Here is a 20761-nt window from a genome sequence, read left to right as displayed (position 1 = left end):
GTGAGAATTTAATATTTGTATACAATTAAAATGTGCTTGTAAAAGGGATATATTCTAGAGCTTAATCATGTGTTTATTTCTTGCTTTGTACTTATGTTTGTGTTTCATTTTACAGTTTACATTCGCTCAGCAGAAAAACTGATGGGCCCATAATCAGTTTTCACCGATATTTTAGGCCTTTGATCAGAACTTATCTCGCTTTGCACCCTGATCTGCCGAGATCTCTCCCTCAATCTTTCTCTCCACACGCCTTCTATCATATCTAAGCACCGCCGTTACCCACGTGCAAGCTCTCTCTCTCACATAAACTCTGCCTTACAGAACTTCCACATTGGTGACATCCCAACTGTAACAAACTTAAAATAATGGTCATGCACAATACAAGCTAATTTCACGCACTGACCGACCGCACACCCTCTACCGTTGCTGTCCTCCCATGAAGCCAGATGAAGCTGTTTCCAGCCTGTGCTGGTGCTTTATTGTATTCCAACTCGAGGCCTTTTCCATCCCCACACAATATCACTACCCACAACCCACCTTTGTGTCAATTAAATCCATTTCAACTTGTTCCACCAGCCTAACAGCTTAGGATTCTCAGGATTCAGTGGATTTTACCCCATGTTGTCAGAAAGATCAGCCTTCCCAACACAAGACCAATGCAACCGAACCCTTGTCCTTTACTGATGCGTGCACTATTCCACTTCGGAATTATAACTGTGCACACTGAAATAAATTGCAATGTTACAATGCTGACACTGACGTTAAACTTGGTGAACAATAGCATGCCACACTATACCGGAGGACGCTTAATAGTTGTCCCGATAACTAAGATGCACATCTGTTTGCCCTTCACCCATATCCACCTTGCAGTGCTTTTTGCCTCCTCACACACACACACAATTAGATTGTGTTTAGTAGACATTTAAATCAATGTTGCAATCTTTTCAATTATTCCTCTTTGTTGTGGCATTAAAGGTGGTTTTAATGTGAATTTCTGATTATTTCACTAGTGCCCATATCGTATTTACAATTTACAGTCCTATGGTAATCCACTGGGTAAAGGCCGTGGAATGCCATGTACAGCATTTATGTGAAATACATTGTACTGCAACATACTGTTGGAAGCTTAAACCTAATAGCGTATATAATAATTCTCCCAATGCGTCTCAAAGCATATGGAGATGTAATGGTGTCTTTTTAGTTTCTAATTACTGTAATGCAACATTCATTAGCCAAGCTGTTCTGAGGAATTAAACTGAGACTTTAACCATTTGGTTCAGCACCATGGCCAGATCCGTGGCACTTCGTGGTGGAGGAAAGCAGTGTTGAGCAATAACCCCGTCACATCCCAGCCTCCGTTGTCTAGATTGATAGCAGCCGTAGCGCCGCTCTCCATTAAGCGCAGCACCGGTGGAGATATTGTTAATAAAGTTATTTAAGACACACTCGAATGGTTTGGCCGTTATGCCAAATGAAGTGCGGCTGGGCTGAATTTACTTTACTAGAGCGGCGTGAAATTAACAGCACTTCAGGCTTTTGACCTTCGCCCCCCCTCCCGCCCAGATGAGAGAGGGAAATTTCCAGGCGCTTGCACACAGAGGCATGGCTGGCGGAGCTGGAGCGTGTGTGTTGCAGGAAAGCAGCCACATTGTCGCTACACAATCATGTTTTGGTTATTTTGAGCCTTGTAAAAATGTATAATTACACCTTGTAAAATTGCAAGCAAACCCGTAGTTAATAAAAACAATTTCATGGATAAGCCATTGCTTATGTTCAGACAATCTCTCATTCATGTTTGCAAAATGTGAATGTTATCCTTTTGCGTTTAAGCAGAACTAAATATTTATCATTTTATGGCCATTGTAAGTCGGTTGAGGATTGTAATTTGTAATGACAGCTTTTTGATGATATTTTTATTGCTAATATTTTTTTTACACAAGGCACATAAATTAGTTAAGCTGCAGGCAAGATAACAGTATTCTTAATTTAAATTAGAAATACCTTTTTACGCTGTAAATGGTTTGCTGTAATGTAAAAGATAATTAATTTCCAAATTACACAGACATTTTAAATAAATATTTTAGGAATACATCAAAAGTATTCAAAGGAAAAAACATTCACTGTTACAGGTTTTCTTTTTTTCAGAATAAGCTGATCATTGTACCAGTAATATGTTTTAGTCTGCGATGCGTAATACATATGCCTGCTTGCCAGGGCGAGTTACCATGAAATAAGACAATCCGCGTTGGGACGTGTGTCTCTGGCTTCACTGAGCTCGCGCTTGCTGAGTTGGGAGCCCTCATTTCTCCCTGCGCCAACCTTAAACCATCACTCCACGTACACGTGGGAGAGCTAACGTGCGCGCAAGTGCACGCGCACTCTCGGTGCATGGACACCCACGCGAAACCTCAGACGGTCGAGCGAGGCACACGCGCGTACACATGCGTACGTTTCGCGACGCCCTCCTGTCTGGCTGTCTAGCAGATGTGCACATGCTGGCAGATGGTGCTGACCTGTGGCGGTTGCTGCATGGGGTGCAGAGTTGGCAGCGGTCCATCCGTGTCAGACAAAAACCGCTGCATGCAAATTATGCAGCCTGTGGGCCTTTAAGGAAAGAGCAGCTGCTTCTTAGTTTAGCATTGTGCATCGGGTAGCTATATATAAACCAACAAATACTGCATATGGCTTTTATTAAGAGTTAAAAATAGTCTTAATGCTCTAAATAAGGGGGAGAAGAAAAAACAAAGCGCTTCACATTTTTAGATGCAATGCTTCATCGTAACAGCGTCTATGGGGTAAAATGTTTAGCCCGATTATACTATATATGTACCATCACGATGTCTCCGTTTTGGTTGTTGCATAACGTCCCTCTTATAACTGCCCTGCCATAAGTTTTCTTCGATGGTTCTTGTGTGAGGAGTCCTAGTAGAATGATATATTACTTGTGCATGGCAATGGATACGATGGAACTAACATAGGGATGATTCGGTTCTACAATATTTCTAACAGCTGATAGCTGTTAGCAAATATTGCTCTTTATGACTTTTCCGCTTCAGTGTTTTATCGACAGTCAGAAGAAATATTGTGCTGAATGCCCCACTGTAAGCATACATACATTATATACAAACTACAACACACACATGCAGCCATATCCATAAAAGTGTCATGAAACTCGAGTTTATATCTATTTTAGCATTTATTTTTCAAGAGGCAAAAGCTCCAAAAGCAAGTCTGTTGACATGTCCAGTTTCTGCTGATTTGATTTCTACTGCTGCTGCTGCAAGGTCTTGACAGTGGTTAAGAAGCACATCACAGCCACGTTTCATCTTTGCCCAGCTCTGGTGGTGAAGGGAATTGTAGTGGGACCTAGCAACTGGGGGGCACAGATTTACTGCAACGGGGGAGCTGGGATCCAGGCTCCTGCTGGTTTGATTTGGACGTTGATGGTGAACGGCAGTCTGTCAGCTAAAAAAAGGCAGGGGGCTGGCTGAAAAGGGCACACTACTAAGCCTTTTGCTTTCTATTTATATGAAACTAAAACCAACCATTTTTGTTGCTTATTGAAACCTTCCTTTGACTTAACTTTTCTTTACATTACTTTGATTGAAATTCTTAAATTAAAAAAATACCTATGACATAGTGTTTTTATTGATCTGAAAAAATTCAGCCAAAGAAAACATGGAGATTGGTAATGCATTTAGTTGCCACTTGAAGTATCTTTATTCATGCTTTCGTGAACACCGCAAGCGTTTTTCTGTCCCTGTTTGCCTGCGCCTTGACTCACTCAGGGGAACTACCGGATCCTGAAGCTGCTACTAAGCCGCCGAGCTAGTCTGCTACAAAAGGACCTGGAGGGCATGACCGGCCTCCACCTGGCAACACGGCACGAGACCCCCAGATGCCTTGCTCTCCTCCTCAAGCACACAGAGCCTGGTGAGGTGGATGTGCAGGACAACCAGAAGGTAACGGCTTCCATGGACTCATGTCAGCCCTTCACCCGTGATGCTTCCCCTATTTGGTAACATATGTAGCCACACCTGATCTTCCACAGGCATGTCTAGGTCAAACAAATCAAGATTCAAATCAAGAATGTCTAGGTCAAGTCGAATTCAGAGCACTTCCATTCCGAAAATGACTATTGGTGGCCCTGAACCAGTTATGCACATTCCACCTTCATATGGCGGTGGCTAGTGTCTCGACTGAAGAGCCGCGCTCAATGTCACGCAAAGGGGCGCTCACTTTATTGACCCTGAAGGGTTGTTGGCCTGAGTTGTCTGCCGAGCACAAATGACTTCGTGTAACAGAAATAAAATCGCTGCAAATGGTAGCCATACATCATTGGAATAACGAGTATTTAGAAGCAATGCTCATTTTTAATACAGAGACTATTTGTCTTAGAGCTAAGTAGAATTGTAGAAAATTATTTGTTTACGGTCAGCGCTTTCTATGTTTTGATTTAGTCACACAGCCTTTCCCTAAAAGTAAATTGTATAACAGCATCCTCCATATATTTAATGGTGATTATTTTCTTTACGCAAAGGTATATTTAAATGTGCCACTATTTTATTTCACGCAGGTTTACGCCATTCCTTTAGCCATTAAGGCGTTTTTAATTTGTCAGCGGGATAAAAAAAACAAGTTTTTATTGTTTTCAAGATTCACGGGCATAATTACGGCACGTCGCGCACAGGCAATGGTTGCGCGTGCACGCGTGCACACGCGTGCTTGTGCGCGCACGGTGCGGTGGGGAGGGGGCTCGATTTTGGCCCTGCGCGCAGGTGTGGAGCGCAGAGCGCCTCCGCCTCCCTCGGACCGCGTGGCTGGGCACGGCCGGGCGCGCCTCGGCGCGGTCGGCGGGCCCTGGCGAGCCATCCGAGTGAATAATTGCCAGCGCTGTAACGCGCCTCTAATTTCACAGATACGGCCGCAGGGACGTCTCGGGCAGCGCGCCGCGACTGCACAACGTGTAATTAATAACTGCTTCTGTTGCGTGCTGCGGCAAACCTATTCCGAGTTAAGCAGATAATGGGCCGAACGCGGTGAAATGTCCGTAGATACAAACGTGTAATTACCGCCGACATATAATGAGCTTTTCAATATTTACTTTCCCACTGAAAGGAATAGCAATCATCTGGAGCAGAGTTGCAGCTGCTGAATTGCTTAGCGTGATTTGCGTTGTTCTTTTAGTTTTCAGTGGATGATTTTTAAATATGCAGCTCCTTTCAAATGATGTCTGATATGTATTAAATGCTGTATTTGTGGGGTTTGCATCACATTTTTTTTTTCCAAAATATTTTCTTTGAAACTGTATTTCATTGTACGTTTGTAAAATTTCTTGTACCTTCCGCACATATAACATGTGTTAAATAAGTGGAAAGAAACTATGCTTTCCAAAAAAAGAAACAGTCCATTTTTTTCAGAACCAGATGTTCTTGAATATATGTTTATACACATACGTAAATAATCTATATTACATCCACTAGTATTGAACTTACCAACTCTCTTATTTATAACATACTTCATCTATATTAGTGTAGTTTTTTTTTGCAAGACTGGTTAACTTCAGGGCAGATATTTCAATTCTAGTGGTTTTATTTCAAATATGACTTGTGACAACGGACCTAATTTGTGCCCTCGTTCTTTCTTAACTAAGGAGGTGAGCATGTTAAGCACAGCGGTTTCCATAAACCTCCAGTCTGCACCCCAAGGTCATGTTATGGGTATGTTGACATGCCCATGGATTGTCCTCCCACTCGCTGCCTTGCCCTCCCCCATTTTATTAGGGTTGAACTCTAAATATCCTTTGTGCGAGACCCACGGGACACATTCAGGAACGATGACCCTACTTGGGGTGTCCACAATTTGCAGACCAAGGTCTATTTAGACCGAAGAAAAATAATTGAGATATTGGTTACAGCAGTGATAAAGCGGGGCCTGTTGGCAGATTTTGAACAAGCCCCTTGTCTAAAAGGCATCAGCATTCATTATCAGGCAGTAAATTACAGGTCTGGGCTCCACAAAGGTGTGACAAGAGCAATACTAAGTCAAACATTTTACCCCTAGTACCCACAGAGGGCAGATTAGGAACCTTGACCTCCTCCTAATAGCAGAGGCAGCTGTAATCCTGTAGTCCAACCACATCAACCCCTGCCCTCGCCAGGCTCCCTGTTGACGGCCACCCCTGGGTGTTGTTGGGAGCTGATTCTCGATGGTAATCTATGCTCTAAAACGCCTCTGGTATAGGGGCATTATAACACTGGCTGTGACCAGAAAGATCCTCAATAAACAAGGGATTTTTTTTTTTTGCCCAGTGCCATAACTGCTAGAAATTGTGATTATTATTTGTATTCAATGAAGCTAACTATTAACAATACTAAAAGAGGAATTCTTTTCATTCTTAAAATGAACTAAATGTAACCATTTTAAACATACCACTCTTGTAGATAGTTGTTTCAACGTATTAATATGCAATACATTTTTTTTTTTTGCCACGGGAAGATTTAAAGTAATTTTCATGGAGCTGTATCTGGCAGAATTAAGAAAAAAAATTGCTTGCCAAAATGTCATAATGGTTATTTATTTACTTAATTCTAGATGTGGAATACGTGCCAGTTAATCCGCAAATAGCATTAGCGTTATTACAAAAACAACGGTCAAATTTCTTTACAAAGGGGTAATTTACGTGTGTTAGGCCAACATGTGAGCCAAATTAGTTATCAAGTATAATTTGTATTCTCCAAAAGGCTTCATTTATGTTGACAACGACCTCAACTTAACCTCAACTGAATTGATATCTTCCTGACTAAATTATGAGCATGAATTTTATGCTTATGAGCTATCTCAAATTGACATTTACAACTCAATCCACTGCTGGGTGAGGGCATTCTCAATGCCATGCTGCATGTCGTTGGGAATTATTTGACCAACAGTACTCCTGGAATGCATACCTGTATTGGTGCGGATAAATAGTTTGGCTTGAGATATGCCGTGAATATTGTAGTAACAATAAAAAAGCTGTTATCACCTCTTATTGAATTTGGATTTCATACAACACAGAATCATTTTACTTTGAAAATTACATTGTAGCTCACAATTAACTCACAAACTGCTACTTGCAAAAATCATTCTTCCCATGAGAATTATGTCTCTGAAATCTGATCATTAAGGGTCATTCCATTTGCTTTATGTTTTCTTAACAACAGATACTTGTCATGATACCCCAATTATGAAATGTTTGTGTTTCCGGGTCATATTTGATGTTTCACCTGGTGCACCGTCATTCCCCAGAAAACCTCTCTTCCTTGAATCCCTCTGACAAGCAATTCCCCTCCTTTGCGTGGACGTCCTATGCAAATAAAGACACTGGCACCCAAGCATCTGGTCATGGAATTTCCACCACTGGCTCAGCGACACTAACCGGGATGAGCCCTGCCCTCATTTTCTTATTTGAGCAGGCGGTACACAGACTTGACTTGACCTTTCGATGCTGGATTGGTGCCAGTTTGTATTGGTGTGCCAACCAATGTGTGCCCACAGAGGACAGCACTGCACTGGAGTGCCTACTACAATCACCCGGAGCATGTGCGGATGCTCATCAAGCACGACTCCAATATTGGCGTACCGGACAGTGAGGGCAAGATACCGCTGCACTGGGCAGCCAACAACAAGGATCCCTCGGCCGTCCACACTGTTCGTTGCCTGCTGGTGGGTGGCACGGAGGTGCAGATCATTGGAAGCAAGCACAGCTTGGAATGTTGATCAGTTATTGATGTGAAATATTCATTGTGAAAATTGTATCAAATATAATATAGCATAAATTTGGTTATGTTTGTGTTGCCATTTCAATATTTCTCATTAGAAGGAAATGACACCTGCCTTTCAGGCAGTGTTCTTTATCTTTATCATATAAAAGCTTGGAAAAAGTAGCATAGAATTAATACATCTGGTGTGATAATGTGACAATTATAATGTTTCCTTGTTCACAACAAAATGTTCAACAAATTTCAGTTTTATTATTGCTATATTACAATGAGCGCTGCCATAGTGCGATGATTCATACACATGCAGTGTACTAATTCAAAGACACTAGTAGGAGGCGTTATCCCTCTTGTTTATTCCGGCTCTCACAGCGATAGGGGATAACTCCATACTGGGTCGGGACAGCCAACATGGTTCCAGACCCACAGCTTGAAGAGGCGAAGACCACCACGACAGCAGCATGACGAGTTCCATTCCCGATGACAGCCCCGACTGTGAGTCGGAGCTCGTCTTTTATTCTCCCCAGCGTGACCAGGCTCCGCCCTCGGCCACGCACCCTTCTGGATCCCCCAGATGGCTCCGGGCTTGGCCCACGGGTCCAACTGGTAGAACGGGCTGCTACCTCTAATTCCATTGTCTACCAATCTCCCATTGCCACGTGAAGAAAAACAGCCGTCCTGGCTGACCTTTATACGTCACATAGCGGGATGACGAACGCAACAATATCCACGCAATATTCGCAATGCATGGCAACAATCCAGCCCCCAAAATAACAGCAACCGAACGACGGGTAGGGGCGGTCATCTGAACCGAACCGTTGCCGGCCCCTCATATGGGCCCGGCACGGGTCCTCGGGACCCCGGGGGTAACCCAAGGATGGCTCAATGGGCACGGTCCCTCCCGGGATGAAGATGGAGGAAAAGAAGATGCGGGTGGCGGTCATCCCGTCCACCCCGATCCGCCTGTGGGCGGCGCCGCTGTTGGTTCCACGGGCGTCAGGCCCTGGGATCCTGCAGATGGAGGAACAGAGCCTTGCTGAGGCGTATCATCCGTAACCGTATGTCCGGCTCCGTCGGACACATCAATCACCCGGCCATCAGATGGTGGAGATGAAATGCCCTCATAAGGTGTAAAATAGGGCTTCAGTTGGGGCGGGTGCACATACCAAGCCTGCGACAAACCTGGATCCGCACACACTGCGACTTTCTCACCTAATTTACCTCCACCGGGCCTTGCCATGGCCTATGTAATTAGGAAACGTGCCTAGAGGCACCTGGGGGCAATGCAGCCATGCGCTCTCCCCAGGCTTCCACAGGTTTCCAGACTCCTTAAGCCCAGCCAGTTTTTCATTCGCAGCCCTGCCGCTTGGCCGAATTAGGACGCCTCCCGTGCTTCCATCAACCGCTTAAGGGTGAGGCTCATAAGTCCCGGCACAGTGGCTCTCTTCTTGCTCGGCTCAATATTTAACTGGGCTTCCATGGGGCGGTCACATTCTCTCCCGTACATTAAAAAAACAGGGAGAACCCGGTAGAGGCATGAGGGGCCATCCTATAGGCCACAGAACCCCCGGAAAGTGTAGGTCCCAATCGGACCTCATTGACTTGTTGGCACAACATGGACGTAAGAGTCCTCAGTAAATGCTCTACCATTCCGTCAGTCTGGGGATGGTAGGGCGAAGTTCGAATTTTCTTTATACCCAACAAGTCACATACCTCTTGCAACAATTTTGAAGAAAAATTTCGACCTTGGTCCATAAGGAGATGTTCTGGAGCCCTTTATTCAACACGAACCATACAGGAACGCGTCCATAAAGGACGCCGCCGACTGATCCGGCAGGGTCTATGCCACCGGCCACCGCGACAGGTTCTCGACCCCTACCAGCAAAAATGTGTTTCCCCTCGGAGTGGTGGGAAATGGCCCGAGGATGTCGAGGGCAACGAGTTCATTGACACGGGACACCCCGATAGATTGCAATGGTGGTCGGGCCAGCCTCGGCGGGGCTTCCGGCGAGCACATTCCACAAACCTTTAAGCACGTTGTGGACGTCTTCCGACATCCCAGGCCAAAAGAAGTCACGCTTCAACGTCGATAATGTTTTCTGCACCCCTAGGTGCATCAGCCGCACATGGGCATCTCTCGTTACCCTACCCCACAGAGCAGTTGGCACAACGATACAGTACCGCTGTACCTCCGTATCCCAGCGCATTAGTAGCCCATCTCGGAGGACCACGGGGGATATACTCCCTGGACCATTCCTATCGCTGGCGCACCAACGTGGCACCGTATTTTCAGTAAGGAGGCGTCTTCCGCGGGGCGCCCCCATTCCTCGTGCGCAAGACCAATGGTGTTATCGTGTGCCACCTTCGCTACGGGCGGCGAAACATCCACCGACGCTACAATGACGCCCGGCTCCCCGCATCTACCTGCTTACAACGGCCGGCGCCCATAAAACACGCGCACTGGCTCTTCGGCGACAAAGCGTCCGCATTGCAGTGTGCCACCCTTTCCTATAGGTGACTTCGAATGGATAATCTTGCAAAATTTCCAACCGTCGCGAGAGTTGCGCAGACAGCTGGTCAACACAGCGGGTATTACAAAGCCACGTGGTCCATGCGTACCACGAACTGCCTGCCGTAGAGGTTCGGGCGGTTACTGCTGTACAAAGTGTACGATAGCCACCAACTCGCGGCGCGTGACTCAATAGCGCTGCTCTGCGGGGGACAGCACTTGGCTACCGTAAGCGACCACGCTCTCCACCTGCGACAAGACGGCGCCGATCCCGGTATCGCTTGCATCTGTATCCAACACAAATGGCAAGGTGAAATCGGGGTACCGGAGGGGGGGGGTGCGTTCACGAGGCCATCGTGCAGCATAACAAATGCAGCCTCCTCCTTCCCCCACTGAAACCTCTGGCCCTTTGCCGTGAGAGCGTGGAGCAGCCTTGCGGTCGTTGCAAACCCGGGCACGAAGCGGCGGTAATAAGACACCAACCCCACAAAACTGCGGACCTCGCCCACCGACGTGGGGGTCGGCCACTCATGCATGCACGCAGTCTTTACAGGGTCCGTGGCGATCCCAGACTCGCTAACAACGTGACCCAGGTAGCGAACCGACTTTTACAAGAAGTAACAAATTAGCCGCCCGTATTTTAACAAATACCACATGCAACCGCTGCAGATGTTGCTGGAACGTGTGACCAAAGACAATCAGTCATCCAAATAGATCAGACATGACTTCCATTGGAGCCTGAACCAGGGGCGGTTTCTTCATTAGGGCGATTGGGCGACACACCACCAATGTCATCAACCACAGAGTCACGCTAGCCGTCACTGTGCCTCTGGATATAGTCCAATCAGCGTCATGTCACGTTCTGTGGAGTACCGCCTCTTTTTGGGCGATTTCCCTCCAGCTGAGAATCGCCCCGAGTGGCCCCATAGACTTACATTCAAAGATGTTTTTTTTTGAACGGGGCGCTGCAATGCATTCTCTATGGCTTCCGGGAGGGCTCGCCCTAACGTGCTTACGTCATCATACGTGCTTACGTCATAATACGTAAGCACGTTTCATCCAACAATATAATTTGTTGCCACCTAGTGGAATCTTTAATAAAATAAACTTGAGTGGTTTGTTTTAATAGTGAGTATAGAAACAAACAAGATGTATTGTAAGAGTCACTTTATTTTTCATTAATATTAAAGAAGTGAAGTTGCCTTTACATGCTTAAGCTGTTAATTTATCCATTGCATGGGTGGACCCTATCCTTATCAATCATCCAGACATTTGCCCCCCCTGAAAGATTTTGCAGGAGCCGCCACTGGCCTGGACAGTACCAACTCCATAAGTCGCTGGAACGTGGTCGGAGCTGAGTGAAGCCCCATCGGAAGCACGTCAAATTGAAACATCCCTTGCGGTGTCCGGAATGCGGTTTTAGGTTTTGAACTTTCACCCAGGGGCAACTGTTAAAACCCCGACAATAGATCCAGGGTGGAGAAAAACCGCGCCCCCCGACAGGGCATCCAACGAATCGTCCATCCATGGGAGCGGATACGAGTCCGACTTTATTTAATTTCCGAAAATCCACACAAAAACCGCAAACTCCCATCAGCAGCTCCATGATGCGCGCGCTGAGTGCCTGCAGCACTCATCGCCCTTCACCCACTGCCCCGCCGGGACCACCTCTCCGGGACCCCCCACTGGGGTCCCGGCTGCCTGGAATCCTCCTCGCCGTCGCCCTCTTTGCTCGAGGATGTGCTGATGAAAGCAATCCTCTTCGTGGCTGTTGACATAGCCTATCTCCCCCCACCGGGATTCGAAGGGAAAGGGAAAAAAAAAAATTCCTAACAACCCTACAAAAAAATTTCGTTAACACTTCTGACACAAAATGTAGTGTACTAATTCAGAGACACAAGTAGGAGGCATTATCCCTCTTGTTTATTCAAGCTCTCACAGCCATAGGGGATAACTCCATACTGGGTCGGGACAGCCAACATGCTTCCAGACCCACAGCTTGAAGAGGCGAAGACCACGACAACAGCAGCATGACGAGTTCCATTCCCGAAGGCAGCCGCCCCGACTGTGAGTCGGAGCTCGCCTTTTATTCTCCCCAGCGTGTCCAGGCTCCGCCCTCGGCCACGCATCCTTCTGAATCCCCCAGATGGCTCCGGGCTTGGCCTACGGGTTCAACTGGTAGAACGGGCTGCTACCCCTAATTCCATTGTTTACCAATCTCCCAGCGCCACGCTTTACAGTGACTCATTCAATGTCACTACACACAGGACTTGCAATATAGAGGTCACCGGTTCAAACTCTCAGTATGACATTTGACACAATGGGAAAGTTTCTTAAAACTCCTGCCCCCCCCCCGCCCCTCTGTCCACATAGCAGGATAAATAGGTCCACCACAGTGGATCAGCAGATCGTGTCTGGTGTGGTAAAGTGTGGGTACTCCCACCTTTTCCAAGATATCTGGCCAGTGTAGAACAGTCGGCCAAAATAATCACTATATTGGGGCTCACTAGAACTCCTTCTAGTGAAGGCTGCACCTTTACCTTTGTGCGGTGATATCTAAAACAAACCACTATTCAAAGCATTGTTTTGTGCGTGTCTCCGCAAAAGTTGTTTTGTTTAGTTCTGTAATATTTCCCAGGAAGCCACGCCGACCGATTCCATCCTCAACTGGCAGGACTACGAGGGACGCACGCCCCTCCACTTCGCCGTGGCTGATGGCAACGAGGCAGTGGTGGACATCCTGACATCGCCGCAAGTCTGCAACGTCATGGCCTACGACAACCTCTTCCGCACCTCGCTGCACTGGGCCGCGCTGCTCGGTAGTTCAGCTCACTCGGGCATCCCTCTCCCCACACACCCCACACACACCAAGCCTCCCCATGTGTTCCCCAGGCAATTCCCCATGGCTTTGCAGCCAAGACTGTCATTATCTCTAGGTGGATGTGTGGATCTGAAGACTGGCCGAATAGAGTACAGTAATGTAGTTGGTTTGTGTGTCTCAGTTACGTCACACATAAAGTGGTTTATGCTTATTGTTATGACTATTCTAGATTATCACTTTGTTTATATGTGTGTATTTTTGTATGTGCATGTGATTAGTTTATGTTTGCTGTATGTGTAGCTCTGTGATGTGTTTTTAGGCTGTACCGATGTGTTTTCTTCAGAATTCAGTTCAGAATTCAGTTCCTGAAGAAGCTTCCAACACGTGGAGCAAAGCGTCCGAAGCCATACGAACAACACGTGGAACAGCCCAAAAACGCATCCGAGAGCTATACAGCACAACACATACACCTACGCAATAGTATTCTATACATGGGTGTGTCGATATGCTGCTGTGTACGTGTATTCGTACTTATATAATTTAACTTAAACATGGAAGCGTTTGCACGCTAGTTGTTGCCTATCATATGATGGATGTTAACTGAACGTGTTTTGCAAACATTGAAGGTTTTTTGCTGAAGTGTAAATCACATCCGCAAAAAAACACAACATGGCAAGCATACACACATCTGAAAAACTTACTTGAAAATAGTGGGATTTAAAACAGTTGGGAATTTTTTCCCAGCGTATTTTTCTGGAGAGTTATGTTTGACCCTTTGTTGGAATACATTTCACCAATGCGGTCATTTAAAATCTGTTTCAGTTCCTTCAAATTTCAAGACAAATATAAGTACACAGGTAGTTTCTGACAAACCATGCTGTGTACATGATTGTGTTTTTTTAAACGAAGAGAATGAGAATTCGTCGGTGAAATTGCTAAACAAGAGCCGCAAGGTAACAAATAAATAAATAAACAAGTCACATTTGGTAAGAAAGCTCTTAATGCCACTCTCTAAGCTGTGGGAGAGCCCTCCTTCTCAGCGGCATTAATCGAAGGGTATAAAACCTGCGTGGCCCCCGGTTGGGAGGTTAATGGCTGGAGCTGAACGGGGCTGTAAATACCAAGCCGATCCTGTGCTACCCTGGGTCAATATCGGTTAACGAGGGAGGGTGGGTGGCCAGTCAAGTGGGGGGGGGGGGGGGAAGTGCTGTGAAGGGTTTTTTTTTAGAGAGTTGAAATCTGCTTCACGTGCTTGTGGGCTGCTCTGACAATGTCCAGCTGCCTCGGTCAATTGTGCTGATGAACGCTACCGAGTCATTTTCTTACAAATGGTTTTCGGAGAGGAAAATTGTGATTATTGATTGTTTTTGTTATTTCCGTACAACATGATGTATGTGGGTTTGCACATTTCCACTGTGAGGGTGCTTTTGTTGCATATGCTTTGTACATATACTGTAGTTTATTTTAATGGTTACCTTTTTATAATATGCTTAAAAATCTACTATAGTGTATGCAAGTATATGTAAGTACAACAATGACGATCACTAGAAGGCAGATCGAATCCTGCAATTTCATATTCTTATTTGTAATTCCACCCATAATCCTAATACTTGGAATGACCACCAACAATCTAGTTGTTTAAAGACAAGACTTTCTATCACGTCCTGCTATAGTTATGAATACTGATTACGTAGCCACGCATGTAGGTGCAGTTTGCACATTTATCAGCCTGCAAAGCTAACGGACAGAACAAAGCAAAAACAGACACTGTGTGTATGAACGGAGTGTCACGACATGCTGCTTTTCAGGTCACGCTAAAATAGTTCACCTACTGCTGGAGAGGAACTCCTCTGGCACCATTCCCTCAGACAGCCAGGGAGCCACGCCCCTGCACTACGCTGCTCAGAGCAACCATGCGGTGAGCGCACCTGTTCCAAGGCTTGCATGTCTCCTTTCTAACTCACCCGTGCTTTTTGTTTCTCCAGCTATTGAAAGTTTTGTCACGTAATGTTCTTTTTCAATCCTTTCATTTTAACAAACCGTAATCTTCTCATAAGCACGGTAACATTTAGCATGCATAGAAATGCTTAAGTAAAGGTTGTGTTGTTGTTCTTTTTTTTCCTTTCCAAACATTTCTTGGCATGATTTTATTGGACAGGCAAGCGTATTATGCGCTCGGGATTTTTTTTTTTACAGCTGTCACGGTCAGCTCATTAAGTTTATTGAATAAGGTAGCATTGACACACGATGTTCATAGTGATGCTGAAGGAGGGCGGAAAAAAGTACATTTTCGTTAATCCGGCAGGAAACGGTGGAAGTGTTCCTTTCGCACCCATCGGTGCACGACGAACCTGACCTGGAGCGCCGCACGGCGTTCATGTGGGCGGCTGGCAAAGGCAGCGATGCCGTCGTGAGCACCATGCTGCGCCTCATTTCCAACCTCGACGTCAACCTCGCCGACAAGTACGGCGGCACTGGTAGGGCCCTCCTGCCCGCACGTGAGTGGCCACATGCCCACTGCGGCACCCGTGACAGGTGGCCGTCTAGGTGCTTTCATAGGAGGTGCACCTCGATTTCCTGCTGTTTGATTGTCATAGGATTTGCATTCTACAGAGAAAGTATTTTGCAAGCACTTCAGTGGGTACATCGGCAGCATTTAAAGTTAACTTGGAATATTTTGGAATTATATGAAATGCATTTTCATTCCAAAATGCAGATCAATGTGTTACAGATTTGATGCTGCCTTATCTCTTAATAGTTTTGGTTCTTCCAGTCGGAAAGTAATACCCTGTCATCTAATATGACTATAGGTTTGTCATATCGTGAGCTGCCATACTGTTATGTTGCTTACAGAAAATGTGAAATAATCTTGTAATGTCAGCCATACGGCATGACAACTTTGTGCCCGATGTCACTGTGCTCATGACTCACAGTCTTGGAATAATTCCATAAAGAAAAGCCACCGTGACAGACAAATTGAATCTGACCATCCACTGAAATGCCCTGTGTCTTGACATGTGGCACCAGACATGACATGCATTAAGACATCGTTTTCCATCACAATCCATAAAGGTTATATACGCATGTGTGTGTGTGTGTGTAAACCTGGATCACACTGACCACAAGACATGTTACACGGATAGCTTTAACCTTTACACGTGTCAAAACTTGTCTCGCACACATCTGCTATCCACACAAGAGGCAAGTGCTTTTTTAGGATATTTAAAAGAAGGTGGAAAAGTTTAAAGATGAGTTCACTTTTTATATGAATGTGTATTAACACTTGTGAAATTTGCATTAACAGGACTGTGCGATGGCCTTATATCTCATAGTGCCAAGCACACAGGCAGATTAGCTTACAAACCAGTCTTTGAGAAGTTTTAGATGTTTGATTAAACTCTCCCAGTGAGCGATTCCACTGGCTTTATTAAACCTGCACTGTCTGCTGGCATCTCACACTTTCTTAACCTTTCCCAGTAACCATTTCCACTTTGTCTATAAAACCTTATTTTGAAATCCAATATAGTATCCAGTATAGTGTACATTGGATGTTTTTGTTATAGATAAAAATAAGACATTGTTTGTATTGTAAAAAAAAAATACTGTTTGAAAAGCACAGAAAAATAAAATTGTAATTCCAAAAATTAAGGTTTTTTAGCAAAAGTTTATTGTATTCTTATTCAATAATTGAATGCTATATCACTCAGGTTTAAAAGTGATGTGATTGTACAACACTAATACCTGGGGAATAAACTCGATTGTTGAACATAAAGAACTCTCTAAAAATACACAATATAAAGACTGCTACTAATATATACTTAATTAAGTAGTTGTAACGCAATTACAACATCATGTGCTATGTTTCATACGTTTTACTTAAATTGCAAATTAATTTTTAAGGATTGGGTTAAGTGCTTTACATATACCCAGTGGTCATGATCATACAAACACCTGGAAACATAAATTCAATATCAGAATTGCATTTGTAATTGTATCGTGGTTGTACGATTACACTGGTTTGCCTGTTAGCTACAAGGATATTTCTAGACATAATTCAGTCAAATTACTGTTACAATTTTGCACTGTGTCTTTTCGTGTTTTTGCCGTCGTGACTTTCTCATCGTGTGTGTCAGCTGTCATAACAGCATCATCACGCATGTCGAGCATCACTCTGGGCCATGAGGCTTGCGTGCAGCCATTTGGATAGAGAAATAGCCATCACACCCGTGGGCATGTGTACAGCCCCCAGTGCTGGAAAAGAATCCCTGATATTCTATTAGCATTGTATATCAGTCGCACATGCATAAACAATAAATAGAATGACTTTAACGGTCAAGCTTACATATATATATATTTTTCTCTCCCATTTGAATCCGTTGGTTTAAAATAGCAAGATCATTTGTGTAATTATTTTGAAATCATGAGGTGCACTTATTCATCACCAAACAATGCTCCACATGAGCCTTAGCTGCATCGTTAGGAGGCTTGAAATGTCCTGATTATGATGTTTATAGCGACTGTGGCAAATCCCTGCCGTGGAAGGGGGAGGCCTGCAGATTGATTCCCTCACTGTACACCCCCGGGATAACTTAACACCGTAAGCGGATTAGCCACCTCACACCAAGTTACGGAAAACCTGCAGCAGCAGAACGCATTAGGTAATCTAAAAGCGGTTAGCCGGAGATGATTTGACCTGTAGTGTCGAGTACCATTACTTAGGGCGTCATCTTCCACTTAGTTGTCGCTACTCGTGTACAGCCGTGTAACAACAAAACTGCGTGTTTTTATGTTAGTCATGGTCAGTGGAAGATGGCAAGCCTTCACGCAGCCCACTCTGTTACGTGAAAAATCACGACGAACGCTATCAACGAACATCGATCATCGATCTCCTGGTCGCCAGAGCAACAACACAAGTGCCAAACCTGATTTTTAATGCGGTGTAAAACTGGTGGATTCAATTATTATATTTATGTCAAAGGCGCTGATTAATAAAGTATTTTTTTTTAAACCTGGAAGCAATGGATGGTCACCCCATTTCTTAAAACGTAATATCAAGTTTTTGTTGATACCACGTGCCACTCAGTATTAAAAAAGTTGAAGTGATTCCTGCTCAAACGAGCACTTTGAGGTGGTTGCCCATTTACAGTCCTGAGCCACATTCTTTATCGCAGGGGATAGTATTCATAGGGCAGCCGCCGTTCACTTCTCCACGAAGTGCTACTCATTTTATCGACTCCATAAGAATCAACCCCCAACCACGAATTTAACTCGCAACCTCACAATTGTGAGCTGCTCATTCTACCGCTGAGCCACCTGGCCGGATACTCAGTATTAGACCATGAGAAAATCGTTGAAAAATTACTTAACAGAAAATAAAAATGTTGAGGTGGGAAGAAACATCCCCCTTTGTTAAGCATTATTTAAAAGACCTGACTAAAAAACATGCCCGTCTTTGTATACTCGGTTACTTTACACATGGGCGATCATGCGGGCGATCGGTCGTTCGGCCATACTGTTGCATTTTAACCGGGTCCTCAAGCCCGTTTGCTTATCCAAACAGCGCTATTTGATCTGCCGAGCGACTCAGGTGGTGCATCTGCCTGCGGCGCGTCCATCCCGTCTGCGCGTTGAATCGCAGGGAGGCATCGTTTTGTTTACTGTTTGCGAGTCGCGACGAGGGTAAACCGCCCCGGCATGTTTGCAAGGTGCTACCCTTCCTCCCCTCCCCGTTTCTGCAGCGTTGCACGCGGCCGCGCTTTCCGGTCATGTGAGCACGGTGCGTCTGCTGCTGGCCCACGGGGCGCAGGTGGATGCAGCCAATGTCATGAAGCACACGCCGCTTTTCCGCGCCTGCGAGATGGGCCACAAGGAGGTTATCGAGACCCTGATTGAAGGTGCGTGTGCGCGTACGCACGCACGCGCGCCTGTACGTGTCTGCTCCACACTGCTCCCCACCCCAACCATCCACCCCCCTCCCGCCCCAAGTTAATTTACCCTCTCAGGGCATAGAATATTTATAAGTTAAATGATTAATGTGCTGTGTTTGGATTGTATTGCCTGTCAAGTTCATTCATAAAATTATATCCATTTTTTAAGCAAATTTACATTGCCTTGAGAAAACCACCTTACAAATGTTTTTCCATTAAGATACGCAGTATTGAAATGTAAACAGATCTGTACGTAATTCCTCATGATATAATTATCAATATTTATGCGTATTAAGTGCTGCGTAGCAAGATTAAAAATTCTGTCACATCCTCCTTATAGTGCAGACGGGAAGATGATCTCTTTCACACAATGCATGGTGCGCCATGTGCTTTTCCACAAAGGGGTGCATTTTCGGGCATATGTGTGCATATATCTATGAATTTGTATATATGTGTATACTGCGCGTTTGCATGTATGCGACTATGCTTTGTTCTTATATCTCTGCATGTGCGTCTGCTGTTATGGCCACGTGCATTTGTTTGCGTGCTCATGTGTCTGTGTTTATGCTCGCGCATGTATGTGAAATGCAAGGCGGTGCGCGGGTGGACTTGGTGGACCAGGATGGACACTCCCCTCTGCACTGGGCAGCTCTGGGTGGAAACGCAGACATCTGCCTTATCCTAATTCGGAATGGTATCCACCCAGACGTGCGGGACCATGTGCGCCGCACCCCGCTCCAGTGTGCGGCATACGGAGGCTATATCAACTGCATGGTTGTTCTGATGGACAGCCAGGCTGACCCTAACATACAGGACAAAGAGGTGCGTGTGTGAGCGTGGTGCTTCTGAGTGCGAGCGACATCAGCACCACAGCTGTGAGGTGTTAACAGTGCAGGCAAACGCCGCTGCTTCAACAACACTGCCTCACACGCACTGAACATTCTATTTCACAGGTTGTCCAAATTATCCAGACGATGCCACTTGTGTGAGATGCCAGCACTCTGGGACTTATCACGCAGCAGAAAAACGTTGTGCTCTTGACCGGGTTACAGAATCATAAATAGGGTTTCAGTGGTCATCTTGCATATTAACAATCACTGTCGTTTATGTGACATCCCAGTAATTGTCATGGAATATAATTAAAACAGTTGAATGTTATATGTGAGCTGTTGCAAGAGTCCAAGTGCTGTGGGATTTTGATTAATCTTCCATTGGATATCGTTATCAACAAGCAACAAAACTGCATCAGGGATTAAACAATGTTTATTTTCATCAAAATATTATAAACCATAAAAAATATATAGCCGATAAATGTTTGCTCATAATGATATATTAATACTATAAAAGGTGGCATCCACTGTTTTAAAAAATACACAGAACTAATTTTCCTCCAGGCGAGTGAAAATGTTGCGTTGAAATTCCGACTGCTCCCATCAGCAGATAGGTTAGCATGACAAAGAGATCATTCCATCGGGTGCTTGACAATTGTACTTGTATACAATTTAAGACACGATTAATTTAATTAATTGTACTTGGTCTAATTAAGCGGCGCTATGATTATTGGTCAACTTAAATTTCCCGTTTTCCATTGATTGAGCACAATCCAGGCTCACGCTGCAAAGTGAAAGACACATTCTAGGTTGCTCGTGATCATATTTGTATTGTTATAAAATGCATATATATATTATAAAATTGGTCTTTTAATAAAATACCACAATGCAATTCAGACCTTATAGAACAATTCAGT

The 20761-nt window shown here is 44.9% G+C and overlaps 1 protein-coding gene across 1 annotated transcript in view; it reads left to right on the top strand.

Annotated features, from left to right (window-relative positions):
- Positions 1–19836, top strand: part of LOC121851806 (inversin-like) — a gene marked incomplete at its 3' end in the record, with an annotated part of 46757 nt that extends 26921 nt beyond the window's left edge. The window contains 7 exon segments of the mRNA XM_042345894.1: positions 3789–3962; positions 7537–7704; positions 12905–13085; positions 14896–15005; positions 15393–15564; positions 18826–18981; positions 19607–19836. Coding sequence (XP_042201828.1) covers positions 3789–3962; positions 7537–7704; positions 12905–13085; positions 14896–15005; positions 15393–15564; positions 18826–18981; positions 19607–19836 — 1191 coding nt within the window.
- Positions 19837–20761: the final 925 nt, after the last annotated feature.

The sequence above is a fragment of the Callorhinchus milii genome, unplaced genomic scaffold (genome assembly GCF_018977255.1).
Source record: "Callorhinchus milii isolate IMCB2004 unplaced genomic scaffold, IMCB_Cmil_1.0 Scaffold146, whole genome shotgun sequence".
Taxonomy (NCBI): domain Eukaryota; kingdom Metazoa; phylum Chordata; class Chondrichthyes; order Chimaeriformes; family Callorhinchidae; genus Callorhinchus; species Callorhinchus milii.
The sequence above is the reverse complement of the archived record's forward strand: the minus strand, read 5'-3'. Positions and strand labels throughout refer to the sequence as shown.